At 29.8% G+C, this 15,574-nt stretch overlaps 1 protein-coding gene across 1 annotated transcript; it reads left to right on the top strand.

Annotated features, from left to right (window-relative positions):
- The first annotated feature begins 7,745 nt into the window (after positions 1 to 7,745).
- LOC133296267 (DEAD-box ATP-dependent RNA helicase 18) lies at positions 7,746 to 12,744 on the top strand. Its single transcript, XM_061495241.1, has 11 exons — positions 7,746 to 8,009; positions 8,372 to 8,608; positions 8,948 to 9,208; positions 9,465 to 9,544; positions 9,637 to 9,742; positions 9,891 to 10,004; positions 10,174 to 10,272; positions 10,375 to 10,464; positions 10,836 to 10,942; positions 11,026 to 11,169; positions 12,039 to 12,744. Exons 1-11 carry the CDS (start codon positions 7,746 to 7,748, stop codon positions 12,307 to 12,309), a joined length of 1,773 nt encoding a protein of 590 aa, XP_061351225.1. The 3' UTR covers positions 12,310 to 12,744.
- Positions 12,745 to 15,574: the final 2,830 nt, after the last annotated feature.

The following is a 15,574-nucleotide window of genomic DNA, read 5'->3' as shown; positions in this document are numbered from 1 at the left end:
TTGTATGCATCAATTTTGAAATTTGCATTGAGTTAAAATTTCAAATAATGTGAAATAATTATGTACTATGTCCAAAGGAGAGTTTATAAAATGCTAATTATTTCGTTAAAATTATTTCATTGACCATAATTAATATAATTGCATTTTTGTAATACATATACTTATGATATGAATGATAACAATGTCATAATAGAATTATTGATTGGATTAAATTATAGTAAATAGATATGGAATCTATATTTTTTATTATGAATTTTGATCTTGATAAGGTATTACGTTAAAGTTAGCCTATAGTTAATGTGGAGATTATACTTGATATTTTCTTTAGCGGGAGAGATATAATTGATTTTGGGTGATCTTGAAGTTATTATGGAGTCAGTGGAAGATATTTGCTTAATTTTTTATATCAGGATACGAGTTTGTTTTGAAATAAACTATATATGAGGTCTCTTATAAAGATTTTTAATTTTTATCTTGTTTGGATCACCTTGAGTTTTAATTTTAAATCTGGTGATGGAAAAATAATGTTAAACTCTAATGTCATTGGCTATGAGTTTTATTTAATTATATGTTTTGTGGATGACTTAATTATTAATACATTGGTTGACCCTCTAATCGAAGGACTTAGGCCCGTGATATTTAAAATGCATATGAAGCACATGTGTATATGAGTTCCCTTGATTTAGTTGATTATTGGGAGTTTGAATTATTTATTGTTTTACAGTGTTTAACCATTTATTTTGGATATAATTGATGCTTGGTTGACAGATAAAATATTTTGGAGCAATTGATAATGCTTTGAGTTTTATTATTGTATATATTGAGTATGTATTTATGTTTATCAATTGTGAGATATTTTGAAACTCAGTGTCGTTGGGAGTTGGGACCACCATGTCTATGGTTGACACTGTATTGGAGTTTGAGGCATAATTTTGAAACTCAGTGTCGTTGGAACCATCATGTCAGTGGTTGACATTATATGGGAGTTCGAGACATAATGGTGTTGTTAGGACTACAAGGCCCGTAGTCGACACCATATTTGATTATATGATGGTTTTTTGATAAACCATGAAATTTCTATGACTTTAAGGCATTTGACAGAAATTGGAGGACTAACCGAGAAAATAGCAGTTTGCATGTTGTTGGATCACATTGGCATGCTATTTTCTTGCTACACTCTACACTAATGACTAGTCGACGGAATCAAGTAACATTTGTGACCATGGAAGGTCTTATATCGGTAAGGGTATAATCACCGCCTGATTCAATGTTATTTGATTTTAGTTGGATGGAGTCATATTCAGATATCGTACCTTGGATTATGTGTTTTCTTAAAATGTGGCCACATTATAAAAATTAGTCCTTAGCCCAAGAGTCGTTTTCAAATAATTTATTTTCTTTTTCTCTTTTAAATTAAAATTCTACAATTGATTTTGTCCAAGTGAGAGAATGTTAGAAATTTTTATAATGATTATGGACTTCAATCAATTGTAGTTTTTCTTGTTTTGATAAAAACAAGCTAAGTCATGATCCATATGGGGGTGCAGTATAAAGCCCATTTAATTAAATGATCATTTTGTTTGGGCTTGGATATTTGTAAACTGGTTAGTGTGGGTAACAATGTAGGCCTAACTCATAGGCCCATGATGAGAAGGGGACTAGGGTTAATAAGTTTGGCTAGGTCCCCTCTGCATTCACAACGTGTTAGAAAATCGTTACTCCATAACTTGCCCCATCGGCGGTTGTGATCAGGGAATGGTGTGAATTGTAGAGGAAGATCCTAGTCTTTTCATTGCAGGAGCATTAGAGGAAACAAGAAGCCTTCAAGAAATCAAGAATCATGTCTTCAACAAGTAAGCTTAAATCTTTTTGGTGTTCTAATTTCATATAATCTCATCTTGAGATTTCTTACACGTGCGGCCCGTGTGAGAATAAAAGAGATAAAATATGAGTCCCCACGTACTTTTATGTATGTGTAAGAGATAAATTTATCTCCTATAACATAATAAATAATAAATTCACACTCACATCATATATAAGAACTCCAAAAATATTAGGTTTTTTTTACCATAATAATTAAAAAACGGATACTGTTTTCCTCGCATTCAAAAGTTAAATTATTTGATGGGTGTGCAGTGCTTTACAATATGCATACGAGGTGTTCGCAACTTTAACATGCATGTGGTAATATGCGTCTTGCAAGCACAAAACATAGCAAGTGTACATGAACTTTTGCAAAGTCGTGCATAGAGATATGCACGACTTGAACGTGATGCACATATTGAAGAAAACGAAGCATGGTAGGCACGCGTTAGCTTTTGCATAAGTCTTGGCATGGAGTAATGCATGACTTGGAGGGCACACTAGGAGTGTTCCTTAACCAATCTAAATCGATTCAAACCGTGATAACCAAACCAAAAAATCGATAACCGAATTAACAAAAAATTGAAAAATCAAATAAAAAATAGCATATATTTTAATTGTATTGAATCGATTTTCTATTTGGTTAGTGATAATCGATCCAATCCAAACCGATCTAATGTTTTATGTATTTATTATTTTCGAAAGATGATGACTTGAAATCTTGTTGTTTTGTAGACTTAGAATCTTGAATATTATTAATAGTAAACTATCTTGTTTTAATTTTTTGGAAAAAGTTCACCAATGCCCCTGTGGTTTGCTTCAGAATCACCTATGTCCCTGTGGTTTTTTTTATCACATATGCCCCTGTGCTTTGTAAAAAATAAAAAACCACAGGGGCATATGTGATAAAAAATATACCCTTTTGCAAACCACAGGAGCATATGTGATAGAAAAAAACCACAAGGACATAAGTGATTCTGAAGCAAACCACAGAGGCATTTGTGAACTTTTCCCTAATTTTTTTAGTATCTATTAATCTATTTTAACTCTTCATGAGTTTTAATATTTGTTTTAGTTTAAAGACTTTAATTTTTCGGTATTTTGTAACTTTGAACGACTCTATTTTTATATAGCTAGTGATTGATATGACTGAAATTTTAGACTTTTCGAAAAATCGAAAATTGTTCCAATCCAAACAGAATAAAATTAGATTTAAAAAATAAAATGAAACCAAATGGATGATTAAATAATCAAACTAAAGGTATTGAATCCTATAATTTTTGCTTCAAAACCAATCCAATTCAGACCGCAAACATCCTTAGACAGTGGCAGAACCACTTGTATGCCAGCTGGTGCCTTGGCACGAACTAATTTTTAAAAATGGTACAGATTTTCTTCAAAAATTATAGTACAACCTTAGCATTGGTTGAGTTTTTTAAAATAGTACAATAATAACACTGACTGAATTTTACCATATAGGTCTTTTGACACTAATTGAGTTTTTGTTCTGACTCCATCACGGCCCCTAGGGCACACCCTCGTATGTTTGGCTTTTGGATCAACGAGGGAAAGTATTTTCCTTTTAGTATTAAGGGATATATTATTTTATCTATAATTTTTTCTGTTTATTACTCTTCAATATCATTAGATCATAATCTCAATACGAGAGAAAAATTAAATAGGTTAAAAAGCAACAATATTAATAAGATTTATTAAGTATTAACTAATGAAATTAAATGTTTCATAAGTAGTGTTCAACTAGTTAAAAAACAAAAATTTATTTAGAGACTCGCTATTATGTGTGTTCGTTTTTTTTTTAAAAGTGGGATCTATTTTTTTTTTCTTTTTTTAAATGCCAAGATATGTCGGCGTATTCTGGAAAAGATATATCTGCTGCACAAAAACCTTTTTACTGCGACGAGAGAAGTATTAATGTCCTATTATATTATACATAATGACAAAGATATTCTTTATGAAAGCCATAGTTACTCGCTAATAATAAATAATCGTTTGATTACCCAAAATAAAAAAAATCGTTTGACAAAAAAATATTATCTATTAATGTTAGTCACTAATGAGAATAAATGGCCACTTAATGATGAGTAATATTCAATCGTAAAATTATTCCTAACTATATCTAATATAGATTTTCATTTTCTATTGTTAATCACTCAATAAAAATAAATTATCACTTAACCACCCATGATCAATCATTTTTTCATTCTTGATTTCATATGTCTAATCTTAATTTCATTTATAAACTATCTATCCAATAAGAATAAATAATCGCCCATTTATATCTAATATTTATTCTCAAATTTCTTCTAAATAAAAATACTTTTGTCTATTAGGTAGAATACAGTGGCCCTTCTTGCTAAATAAATATTGTTTAGTTTTTCTTCATATATAATTCAAATTTTTATATGTTTGGAGATTAAATCTTTTTAAACTGTCACTGACATTAATTTTCTCGGTATTTAGAGGGATATATTTTGGGAAATTATTTGATTTGAAAGTCCCTTTTTATCTCGTTTGCTTGAAAAAAGTTAAAATTAATTGGATTTGAATGCATTTGGTTTGTTTTAAGTTTTAAAAGTTGAATTTTTTTTTTTTTTGGTGGAAAAAGTTGAAATTATTTAACCTGTTATAAGTAAGGTTGATAAAATGAATTACTAACGTAAAACTATTTCAATTTATCTTTAACGTTTGAAACACGTCAAATTCAATTTGTAAATAAACTTAAATTCGTTTATTTTACTTTGTGTTCCGAACAATAGATTTGATTTCTAAATCAAATCAATGCATTCAAATTAAATCAAGTTAAATGATTCCAAACACAATCATATTAAGTTAGCAGTATCTCTTTATATAATTGGAGAGTAAAATATTCAGTTTCATAATAGAATGGTTTAAAACAATGACATCTTGCAAATATTTTGAATTTTGTATAATCAATCTATACCTAATAATTTATGGTTTTAATGTTTGTCTTTCTCGATAAAGTCGATTGATTCAGATCAAATTGGATCCATTAAGAGCCGTACATGCACCTTTTGATGCATACGGTTCACCAAAAATCGCAAAAAGGAATCAATGTGTCGATTTCAACCCTTTTTCATATTGATAATCAAAAATCGAATGTAGATAAGTTGTCTATATTCACTCTCAAAACGATGTCGTTTTAGGTTGAAAAAGTAAAAAATTATAATAAATAATACTATTATATATAACTCTGAAATAAATTATAATTATAAAAATACATTGATTTTGAACTCAATGTAGATAAATTATCTACATTGATCGAGGAAAAAGTGAACCCATAATTTATTAGATTATTTAAAAACAAAAGTATTAATATTTTCTTACTTACCAAAACTTTGGAGTTTTTCTTACACTTTTCATTTTAAGTAAATAAACATTATAAAATGTTTATCAAGAAGATATAATGCATCCTTTTAAAACAGGTATATGTACATGCTTCTTAAAATTTTATAAAACAAATTAATTTATTTGATGACTCAAACTTATGAAAAAGATATGGCTCTACAGCAATTAATCTTGAATTGATTGGCGGGTTATACCTCCTGAAACTTGGTGGGTGAGAAATTAAAACATGCCTAAGCATGTCTACACAACATCTTGCATGGGGTATCTGATTTTATGGTGACACACTGACACTTGTCTCGTATGCTAACAAAAATATCGTCAGAATTAAGGGTGTCGTAGGTTAAATTCAAATAGTTCTTAAAAGAAGTGATCCAATTTAATATTATTGATTTTTTTTATTATCATCATCTAATTAATTTAATTTTAAATTCAAATTCTATCCAATTCAAAACGGTTTGGATTATTGTAAAAAAAAAAGGGTTTGGATTATATTATTTCTCCATCAATATAAGATAAAAATATTTCCATTAATTTCAAAACTATGTCATTTTAGACTAGGGAAATTAATAAGGGATGTTTTTGATAAAATTCATATAATAAGAAACAAATAAAATTTTAAATTACCTTTATTAATTTCCTAAACTCTCAAAATCACGTAATTTTGGAAATAATTGAGATAATTTTATTTCATATTAATGAAGAAATGATAATTTTTATTTATTTTTTAAGAAAAAATAAATATAAATCATTTTATATGAAAGAGAGTTACAGAATGTCGCAAATGACAATTTACCTTTTTTTTTCGGAAAATACTTTTCTTGTAGGAAAATAATTATCTCATGTTATAAAATTAAAATTACAAGTAGAATTTACAGGTAAAAGAAAAAAAAAGAGGTGGGACCCATCTTTTTTTGTGCGTGTAGAAAATTTGTTTCTATCATATAAAATAATATAAATATAATTTTTATTTTTTATGTGTTTTATTTTAGAGATTTATAAAAATAATGTTGCATGAGAATTGTTCTATCATGTCATAAAAATACCAAATATAGCTCCTATGTTTTTCTAAAAAAAATAAAAACCACACATTTCAATTGGTCTGCTTCAATTTCCTAGCAACATGATCAAAGCATAACCCTTTATTTTATGGCTTGTTAAGGATATCATATCTACTTTTATTTTATTTTGGTGAATTGTCCACTTTTATTTTTCTTGCTTATTATTTAGTACAACTTATTCTTTAATTAAACACAAATTAGATAATAAAAGAGAACAGAAAATACAGTAACATATTTTAGCCTAATTTTTCTTTTCAATAATAACATTAAGGTTCAGACCTATAACTCCATATAAATTATTCAAATCCATACTAATTCTTAGTTAATAAGCTTATAAATACTATTAAAATGATAAAACATAATTTAGATAATAATACCTGAACTAAAAATATATATTATAAAATAAGCTTGAAAAATAAATGAATCTAAAAATAGCCATGAACTTTAATTTGCACTGTAAATATGCTTCTATAGAAATAAGTATAATTCAGATATATGGACATTTTATTAAAATTCGTGATTATTGATCAACAATCAATAATAATTAGATACAAAAAGTACATGTGTATTTTCTAAATTTTGAATAATTTAAGGTCTTATCTCTCAATAAGGACACGAAAAAAAATACATATATAAGAGATAACAATCTTTTAAAATCATAATTACAAACTAATCCAATCTAATAGTTCTTTAAATTTTTCTAATTTTTTTATTTTAAATTTGGAAAAAGTATTTTTTTGGTCACTAGAGATAATTTTATCTCCGGTAAACTCAAAACGACGTCATTTTGAATTATAAGTTTAAAAAATTATAATGATAAAGACTAATATAACTCTACAATATATTAGACTTACAAAATATCTTGATTTCAACTCCAAAACGATGTTATTTTGATTTTTCCAAATATAACTTATCTTCGTTGACTTAAAAAATTCTTCGCCCTTTAAATTTTAGCGGTTTAGTATCTAATATAATCACTGAATTGAAAATTCAAAATTATATTATGATTTATCTTTTGGCTTATGATCTAATATAAAATTATATTCATAAAGCCATTAGGATTTATCTAATAATAAGAGATTTGGATAAATTGTAAAGATTATGTGTTTAATTTTTATTTGTATAAAAAAAATAAAAAATAAAATCATATTCATGGTTTGTCTTTGGGCTTAAAGTCCATAAAAGAAACAGTCAGGGGGCGTTTGGTACACGGTATTTGGCCGGATTCTCGGGAAATTGAATTTTTCTAAATTTTAAATTTCTGAATATTATCATATACTGAATATAAAAATCATATTTTTGAAAATTGAGATTCCCCGACAAATAAAAATTTCTCCTGTACCAAACGCACTAAGAGAAACATAGGAAGGTATAAAGTTGCGCTTTAAACAAGGAACAACATAAACCTAGTGAACTGCTAAGTGTTGCAAGGTTGCTATGGATTCCGACTTCCCCAACAAAGCATTAACCAGTACACGTTTTTCTGATCTTGAACCACCACTTTCTGAACCGGTTCTCCAAGCCCTATCCGGTTCAGGGTTCGAGTTCTGCACACCGGTTCAAGCCGCTACGATCCCTTTGCTATGCAGCTTCAAGGACGTTTCCGTTGACGCCGCCACCGGTTCAGGAAAAACCCTAGCTTTTGTTGTTCCGCTGGTTGAGATTCTACGCCGCTCTTGTTCTCATCCTAAGCCTCATCAGGTTCCTTCATGTTCTGTTTCATTGAGTAGTGTATGCAATGTGCTATTTGAGTTTAGACTTGTATGCATCCCTGAAATTCAAACAACTTTGATTTAGGGCTTAAAAGTTTTCAGCTTTGAAGAATTTGAGAGAGAGAGAGATATATTATTATGGAAAATGTGGAAAAGGGTTACTGGATTTTAGTCATTGGTGTTTTAATTTCAATCTATTTTGATGAGCTTGATTATAATTGGGTTAGTCATTTATTTTTATCAAAGATTCAAAATTGAATAAATAAATAAATAGTTGGGTTAATCATTGTAACATGTTCATTTTTTTTATTTTTTTTTTGGTGTGCCTCTCAAGCATTTCGTTATTTGTAGGTACTAGGGATAATTATATCGCCTACAAGGGAGCTATCTTCCCAAATATATCATGTTGCACAACCTTTCATATCAACCTTAGTGAATGTTAAGTCCATACTCCTCGTTGGTGGGGCAGAAGTTAAAGCAGACATGAAGAAAATAGAGGAAGAAGGAGCAAACATATTAATTGGCACCCCTGGGCGGCTATTTGACATAATGAATCGGATGGATGTTTTGGATTTTAAAAACTTTGAGGTATATGTTTCATTCTTAGCTTCCATGGATGATTTGGCCTTGGTTATGTATATCGGATGCAAATATTTACTGTAGAAAGAATGTTCAAGATTTCTTTGGTCCTGCTGACCAAATAATGTTTAATTCATGCTGCTGCATCCTGCTTTAAGATCCCTGATCTTCTATGGATTTATGCATTAGCAGAGGAACACGGATTAATGACTTCGCTCTAAAATGTTATGAACTAGCTGCAGTTGGAAAATTTGACTGAAAATGATAGAATGTTTGATTTGATGTATTTTTTCACCACTTTAGTCTGTTGACATTATTGTGATTCTGTGAATTTGTTTGTGCTTACAGATTTTGATTTTGGATGAGGCTGATAGACTCTTAGATATGGGATTTCAAAAGCAGATAACTTCCATTATATCTCTCTTGCCTAAGCTTCGTAGAACTGGGCTATTCTCTGCTACTCAAACTGAGGCTGTTGAAGAGCTTTCTAAAGCAGGATTGAGGAACCCTGTGAGGGTTGCAGTTCGGGCAGAAACAAAAACAGAAAATGATCCTGGAACATCAAAACAACTAGAGTCTTCAAAGACACCTTCAGGACTTCACATTGAGGTAAACTTATGAGGCATGACATCCTACTGCAGAGTAAATGTAATTTTTTTATCCAAGATTCCAATGATTTCACTCTTTCATATTAGTAGTGGAATCACTTCAATATTTTTTGGGTAATTTAGCAGTGAGTCTCTCATTGGCATTCTTACTAGAATCCATATAATATGTTTCATATATTTCTAATAGATGCATGATACAGTTTATGCTCTCCCTTTATTTATATATTCATCATCATCTTTTTGTTTTGAGTTTGCAGTACTTGGAATGCGAGGCAGATAAGAAGCCATCACAGCTAGTAGATATCCTTATTAAGAACCGCTCAAAAAAAATTATAATGTGAGATAGTCATAGTTAATAATCTATAATGTGATTTGCATAGTAGAAGAATAGTTTATGATTCTCAAAACATCATTTTGACTCTAATGCAGATATTTCATGACTTGTGCTTGTGTTGACTATTGGGGAGTTGTCCTTCCTCGCCTTTCTATTTTAAAAGGGTTCTCCTTGATCCCCCTTCATGGAAAAATGAAGCAGGTATAAATTTTGCTGTTAGCATTTCTCAATATTATATTGAAGAGTAATATTCTATAAATCAGCATTTTTTTCCTTATTTCCCATTATTATTGTCAAATTTTTACTGTTTGTATGCTTGATTGATTGTTATTTTTTTTTTTTCATATAGACTGTCAGGGAGAAAGCATTAGCTTCATTTACGTCTCTTTCAAATGGAATTCTTCTATGTACAGATGTTGCAGCACGTGGACTTGACATACCTGGTGTAGATTGTATAGTGCAGGTAGCTTTGTGACTATGTAGACGCTACTAATAATGTCTATGGACTATTATGTTTCTTTGCTTCTCTATCTCCATTGGTTTCCAAAGTAAATTATACATTTTGATTCAAATGTTCTCTTGATATTTACCATTTGAACACTAATATATATATATCCCCTGTTGTTGGACAGTATGATCCTCCTCAAGATCCAAATGTTTTCGTGCATAGAGTTGGTCGAACTGCTCGGCTGGGTAAACAAGGACATGCTGTTGTCTTTTTATTGCCAAAGGTATGGTCACAAATATATTCATGTTGTATTGCTTTTTATAATCTACAAATGGTTCTTTAAGTTTGTCTTGTTAATGGTAAAGTACTCTACATAAATCTGTAGGAGGAATCTTATGTAGAATTCCTGCGTATAAGAAGAGTTCCTCTTCAAGAGGGAAGCTGCTCTGATGATGCACCTGATGTTGTTCCTCAGGTTTGCCTCAGCCCTTTATTATCTTAATTTCTTGTATTGTCATAATATTTGTATAAACACCATACGAGGATCCCTTTGTTATGCTGGTTGGTAGTTAGTAATAGTCATTAGATATGTGAACTGATTAATCATTTGCTCTAATCGAGCCAACATAATAATAAGTGGAAATAAATTCCCTGATACAACAAACTGAAACCCTGATTGCTACTTAGGCTGATGCTGATATCGCTCATTCACTCTTAAAATAACTTGTTTTGATTTACTGTCTATTTAACGTGCTTACTAGTTCTATCTTTATCAAACTGGAATTCTATATGAAAATTTAAGTTCTTCAACTCTGATAACAAATTATTAATTGAAACTTGTTTTAGATTCGTTCTGCTGCAAAAAAAGATCGCGATGTCATGGAGAAGGGAGTCAGGGCATTTGTTTCTTACATCCGAGCTTATAAAGAGCATCACTGCTCTTATATATTTAGGTGAGTATTGTTTATGTACAATGTTGCAGTCACTCTATGATGGAACATTATCTTTATCAAACTGATTGTTCTCCCTCTTCCAGGTGGAAAGAACTTGAAATTGGCAAATTGGCCATGGGATGCGGCTTATTGCAACTTCCTTTAATGCCAGAGGTAAAACACCACTCACTTTCCACTGAAGGATTTGTACCAGTTAAAGATATCAATTTGGAGGACATCAAGTTCAGGTAAAAACATTTTCATAGCATGACCTTTCTCGGGTAAAAAAGCTTTGTCAAGAACCATTTCTCCCAAAACTTTAGTTATCACATGAAAGTTCATGAATGTTTTTATATCTAACATGTTCTAAGAGCCTTTTGGGCTTAAAGTATGGACAATGCACAAGCTCACCTTGTGCTGAAATTTAACTTTTTTATTTTGAAGAATGGCGGCATGGATTGTCAAGAATCAGTTCTCCAAAACTTAAGTTATTAGTTGAAAGCTCATAAATGGTTTTATTTGTAACAAGCATCATTTGTATCAATGTTATCTTAGGGAATGAAAAGCATATATAGCTTACATCAGTCTCACCTTATTGTCGTACTTCTAAGGGATAGCAATTGAGTCAAGCAACATAATGTTGCTTTGTTTAGTTTGAAGCTCACTTATGTCGAGGACTCCGAGTTGGAACGATATAAAAGCTCAATAGTCTTGGCTTGAGCTAGATTTATTATATTTTTATCAAATCATAATATTATATATTTAATTATGTAATTATAATTTAATATTTTAAATTATAATTCAAATTGAGCTTCAACCTGAAAATTAAATTTGAGTTGGAGCTCTAGCTTTGCATTTCAAGAGGGGAGGGATTGGGAACCCGTTCTTTTGTTTACTTAAAGCTATGTTGATCTGGATTAAGAAAAAGGGATTGTCCAATTCCCCTTTTAAGATTTTAGAATGATGAAAAATGAAGTTCTTGCCACATAAGGAATACAGCAGAGTTTCATATGAATGTCCTGGATTCATATTAAGTGCCATTCTCTAGTCCTTCAAAATTTATTTTTCCTTTTCTCTTGTAAACTTATGCTGATGGCTTAAAACTTCAATTATTTAGGGATAAATCACGAGAGAAACAGAGGAAGAAGAACCTAAAAGCAAAGAAAGAAGCCAAAGAGAAAGAGCAAAAACCTCAAAAACTAAGCAAAACCCCAAATGCACCTACCGTCACGAGGAAGAAAACAGCCCGACAGAGACGTGCTCAGCAGACAGTTGAAGATGAGGAAGAGTTGATGCAAGAATACCGCTTGTTGAAGAAATTGAAGAAAGGGACCATAGACGAGAATGAATATGCCAAGTTGACAGGCACTGAGGAATTACTACTATGAAAATATGCTGTTCTGGACATCATGTTTGGTGTTGTAAAGGTGTTCAGTACTGAATGACAGTTCTAAAGACCACAAAGTTTGGGTGGTAAATTACAGCATCTTTTGATACCACATGGTTCTCTTGGCATTCTCTGAAAGATCTTGAGATAAATACATCTTTCATCAGTGAGGGAGTTTAAAAAGTTCAGAGGATCGATTTCCTTTATTGGATGACAGAAAGAGATCCTTTAATCCCAATCAAGGTTATGAACAGCTTGAAGATTAATGTTATCCAACATCAATTGCCTGCTATTTAGTCTGTCTTTTATTTATTTTTTTAATTATTCTTTTCTTAGTTTGATAGTGTCAGATTTTGCTGGAGCATAATAGTAAAATTATGCTCTAGGTGTTTGTATCATTAATAAACAAAGTCATATTAAAGAATTTTGCTTTGTACTCATTACTGAATGTCAGTGAATTAATCCCCTCGCCTAGTTTGAAGTTATATTCTTTTTTCTTTTCTTTTTTCAATTTCATCCTGTGGCGCGTTTGATTGAGGAGAAATTTTTTGAATACTAGGAAAATGATTGGAAAGTGAGTTTGGTAGGAAAATATAAAAAAAGTTGTTTGGTTGATTAAATTATTATCAAGAAAATTTATTTAAATTTGTAAAATCTATGTTCGGGGGAAATTTCGCACCTGTTTTTTCACTTTCTCAGTTATCTCAAAATATCACATCTCAAGTGGTATTCTGTAACAGTGAATTTCATCCAAAAATCAACACAAAAGTCATTTCTCCATCTATTCTATTTGCTTAGTATTTTTTTTAAAAACCTGAACCAAACGTGGTATTTTTCAATATCCACTTATATTTTTTCATCAATCCCAAAATAAATCTTATACCAAACACCTGAAGTAGTTTTGTCCCTGAAAGCGTTGAATTTAACTTTGCTAGGATACTTTCTTTAATGGAAAGAATATTTTCTACCTTTGGAAGTCCTTTGTAGCAAGATTACAAGTCATTAAGGAGGCTAAGCGGGTAAAGCTCTGAGTAAAGTTTTCAACTGCAAGGTTGAACGCAACTGAAAGATTAAGTGAACAACAACTTGTATATCTATTCAAACTTCAAAGTAACCCCATAAATATCTTACCAATAAAAAGAAAAAGACAAAAAGTAACATATTTTCTGTGGGACTTTTGTCCTAGTAGGGCATGCCCGCCCTTTCTAAACTCTAAACCACTTTGATGGGAATCAAATTACGAAGGTTTTTGTCTTTGGAAGAGATTTAAAGTCTTAATTTTTGAACCAATTTCAAATCTAACTAGTCACAAAACGATGAATCGATTGAAATATCTTAAAAAAGAAAAAGAAAATTACCACAGCCTTGGCCCCACAAAGAGCATTATATATGTCATTTGAAGATTTTTAACGCAACATAAATCTGTGAATTGGGTTATACTTAATCTTCTCCAGTAATGTGTGTAAAGTAAATAAATGGTAATGATCTTAATTTTGTTTTACTCCATCATTTCATATCAGACCTTTCCAAATTCAGAAGAAACTTTTTTCATCTTCCAATACTTTGTTACTCCGTTGTCCGTAAAAGTTATATGCATAGCATACTCTTACATTTCAGTATTAATGATGAAGGCATAATGGGTTACCCTTCGAGGTTCATGCAGAGGTTCATGCAGTCACAGTTGAAACATCTTGCATGAAAATAAGTATTAACTTTTGTTGATGTAAATGTTCATATTAAGAGTGAACTATCTTTTCTTTTTAAATATTTTGTTTTTAATATCTATAAACTGGTGATATATTTTGGATTCTTAATCTTTGAATTATAAAGCTAATATATATTTACACACACACATATATATAATATATATATTTTATATATATATATATATATATATATATATATATATCAAATTCAAATTATATAATTATCATGAATAAAATGTTTAGCAGATGTTGCAACTTATACTTTATCATTGTTTCCAGTTTAGAATTTAGGATTTGATTCTTTTAAAACAAAGAGTGTATTTTAGAAGGTAAAATGAAGAATTATAATTGTTGATTGAAAAATTAATTAAGTAAAGTTTAATAATTGTTACAGGGAAATGATATTGTAACAACCAAGTTGTGTTACTATCAAGTTACTACCAATAAATCTCACCGTTAGATCGATCATGTTGATCCAACGGTTATATTTATTTCCATCTTTGTATGGTCATGATTTTTCAAATTTAATACTTTATATTTATTTCCACCTTTGTATGGTTATGATTTCTCATATTTAATGCTTTCACTTTAAATATGGGAAATCATAACCATACAAAGATGAAAATAAATATAACCGTTGGATCAACATAATTGATCTAACGGTGAGATTGATTGGTAATAACATGGTAGTAACACGACTTAGTTGTTATAATATCCTTCTCCTTTGTTATACTGTAAATTTATTTTATCATCATCTTAACTATTAATTTTTTTAATAAACATCATCTTAACTATTAATTTTTTTAATAAAAAATTATAACTTTATATTTTACTTTTTAAAAATGCATCCTTCACTTTAAGAAAAAGTAAAATTCTAAAATCTAAACTTAAGAAATACAATTGTTAAATTGAAAATTACACTTATAAGCTACCTTGTGTCTTAAAAGAATTTAATCCTTCAAAATTTACTTGTCTTAATTCGTATTATTGGAAATAATATTTCTCTTCCGAGATGAAAATAATTTTATTTTTTGTATTTACATGAAAATAGGTGAAATTCATCTTTTGTCTTTCTCTTTCCTCTCTTTATTAAGCTTTACTCATTTTTATCTGAATGCCGGAATAAAATTAATCCTATGAAAATTTAAAATTACTTTCGAATTACAAGTATCTTGACAAAATCTTGTACTGTTTTTAATTTGAGGAAATGGAATCATAACCGTTGACGTTGGAAAGTTTCTTTATTATCCCAGCCACACTGAAGACTCATTATTATCACGTATTAAAAGAAAAAATATCTACCTAACTACATCTATTTTACCCCTTCTCTATTAATTAATGACATACGAATTTTATTTATTTATTTGATATATAATTTAGAAATATTCTCATTCAATCTCCTTCTATCACGTTTTATTAGAGTACGGTCTTAAGATTAGACCATCACTGAAAGAGATAATGCATAAACCCTTGTCATTAGAAAAAGAAGACTAATCGAGAAACGATTTTTCTCTAACCATGCTTTAAATAAGATTTGAACCATTGATGAAAGCAATTGCT

Source organism: Gastrolobium bilobum, unplaced genomic scaffold (genome assembly GCF_033153095.1).
Source record: "Gastrolobium bilobum isolate Gb01-03AN ecotype WA unplaced genomic scaffold, APGP_CSIRO_Gbil_v1 utg66532, whole genome shotgun sequence".
Classification (NCBI taxonomy): domain Eukaryota; kingdom Viridiplantae; phylum Streptophyta; class Magnoliopsida; order Fabales; family Fabaceae; genus Gastrolobium; species Gastrolobium bilobum.
This window is presented reverse-complemented; position numbering and strand designations above follow the sequence as displayed.

What these genes read in the sequence shown, in the direction of transcription:
- LOC133296267 (XM_061495241.1), top strand. Translation starts at nt 7,746, where the DNA reads ATGGATTCCGACTTCCCCAACAAAGCATTAACCAGTACACGTTTTTCT. An exon ending in TTCATGGAAAAATGAAGCAG is followed by an intron (nt 9,743 to 9,890) that starts GTATAAATTTTG and finishes TTTTTCATATAG; the next exon opens with ACTGTCAGGGAGAAAGCATT. An exon ending in GTGTAGATTGTATAGTGCAG is followed by an intron (nt 10,005 to 10,173) that starts GTAGCTTTGTGA and finishes GTTGTTGGACAG; the next exon opens with TATGATCCTCCTCAAGATCC.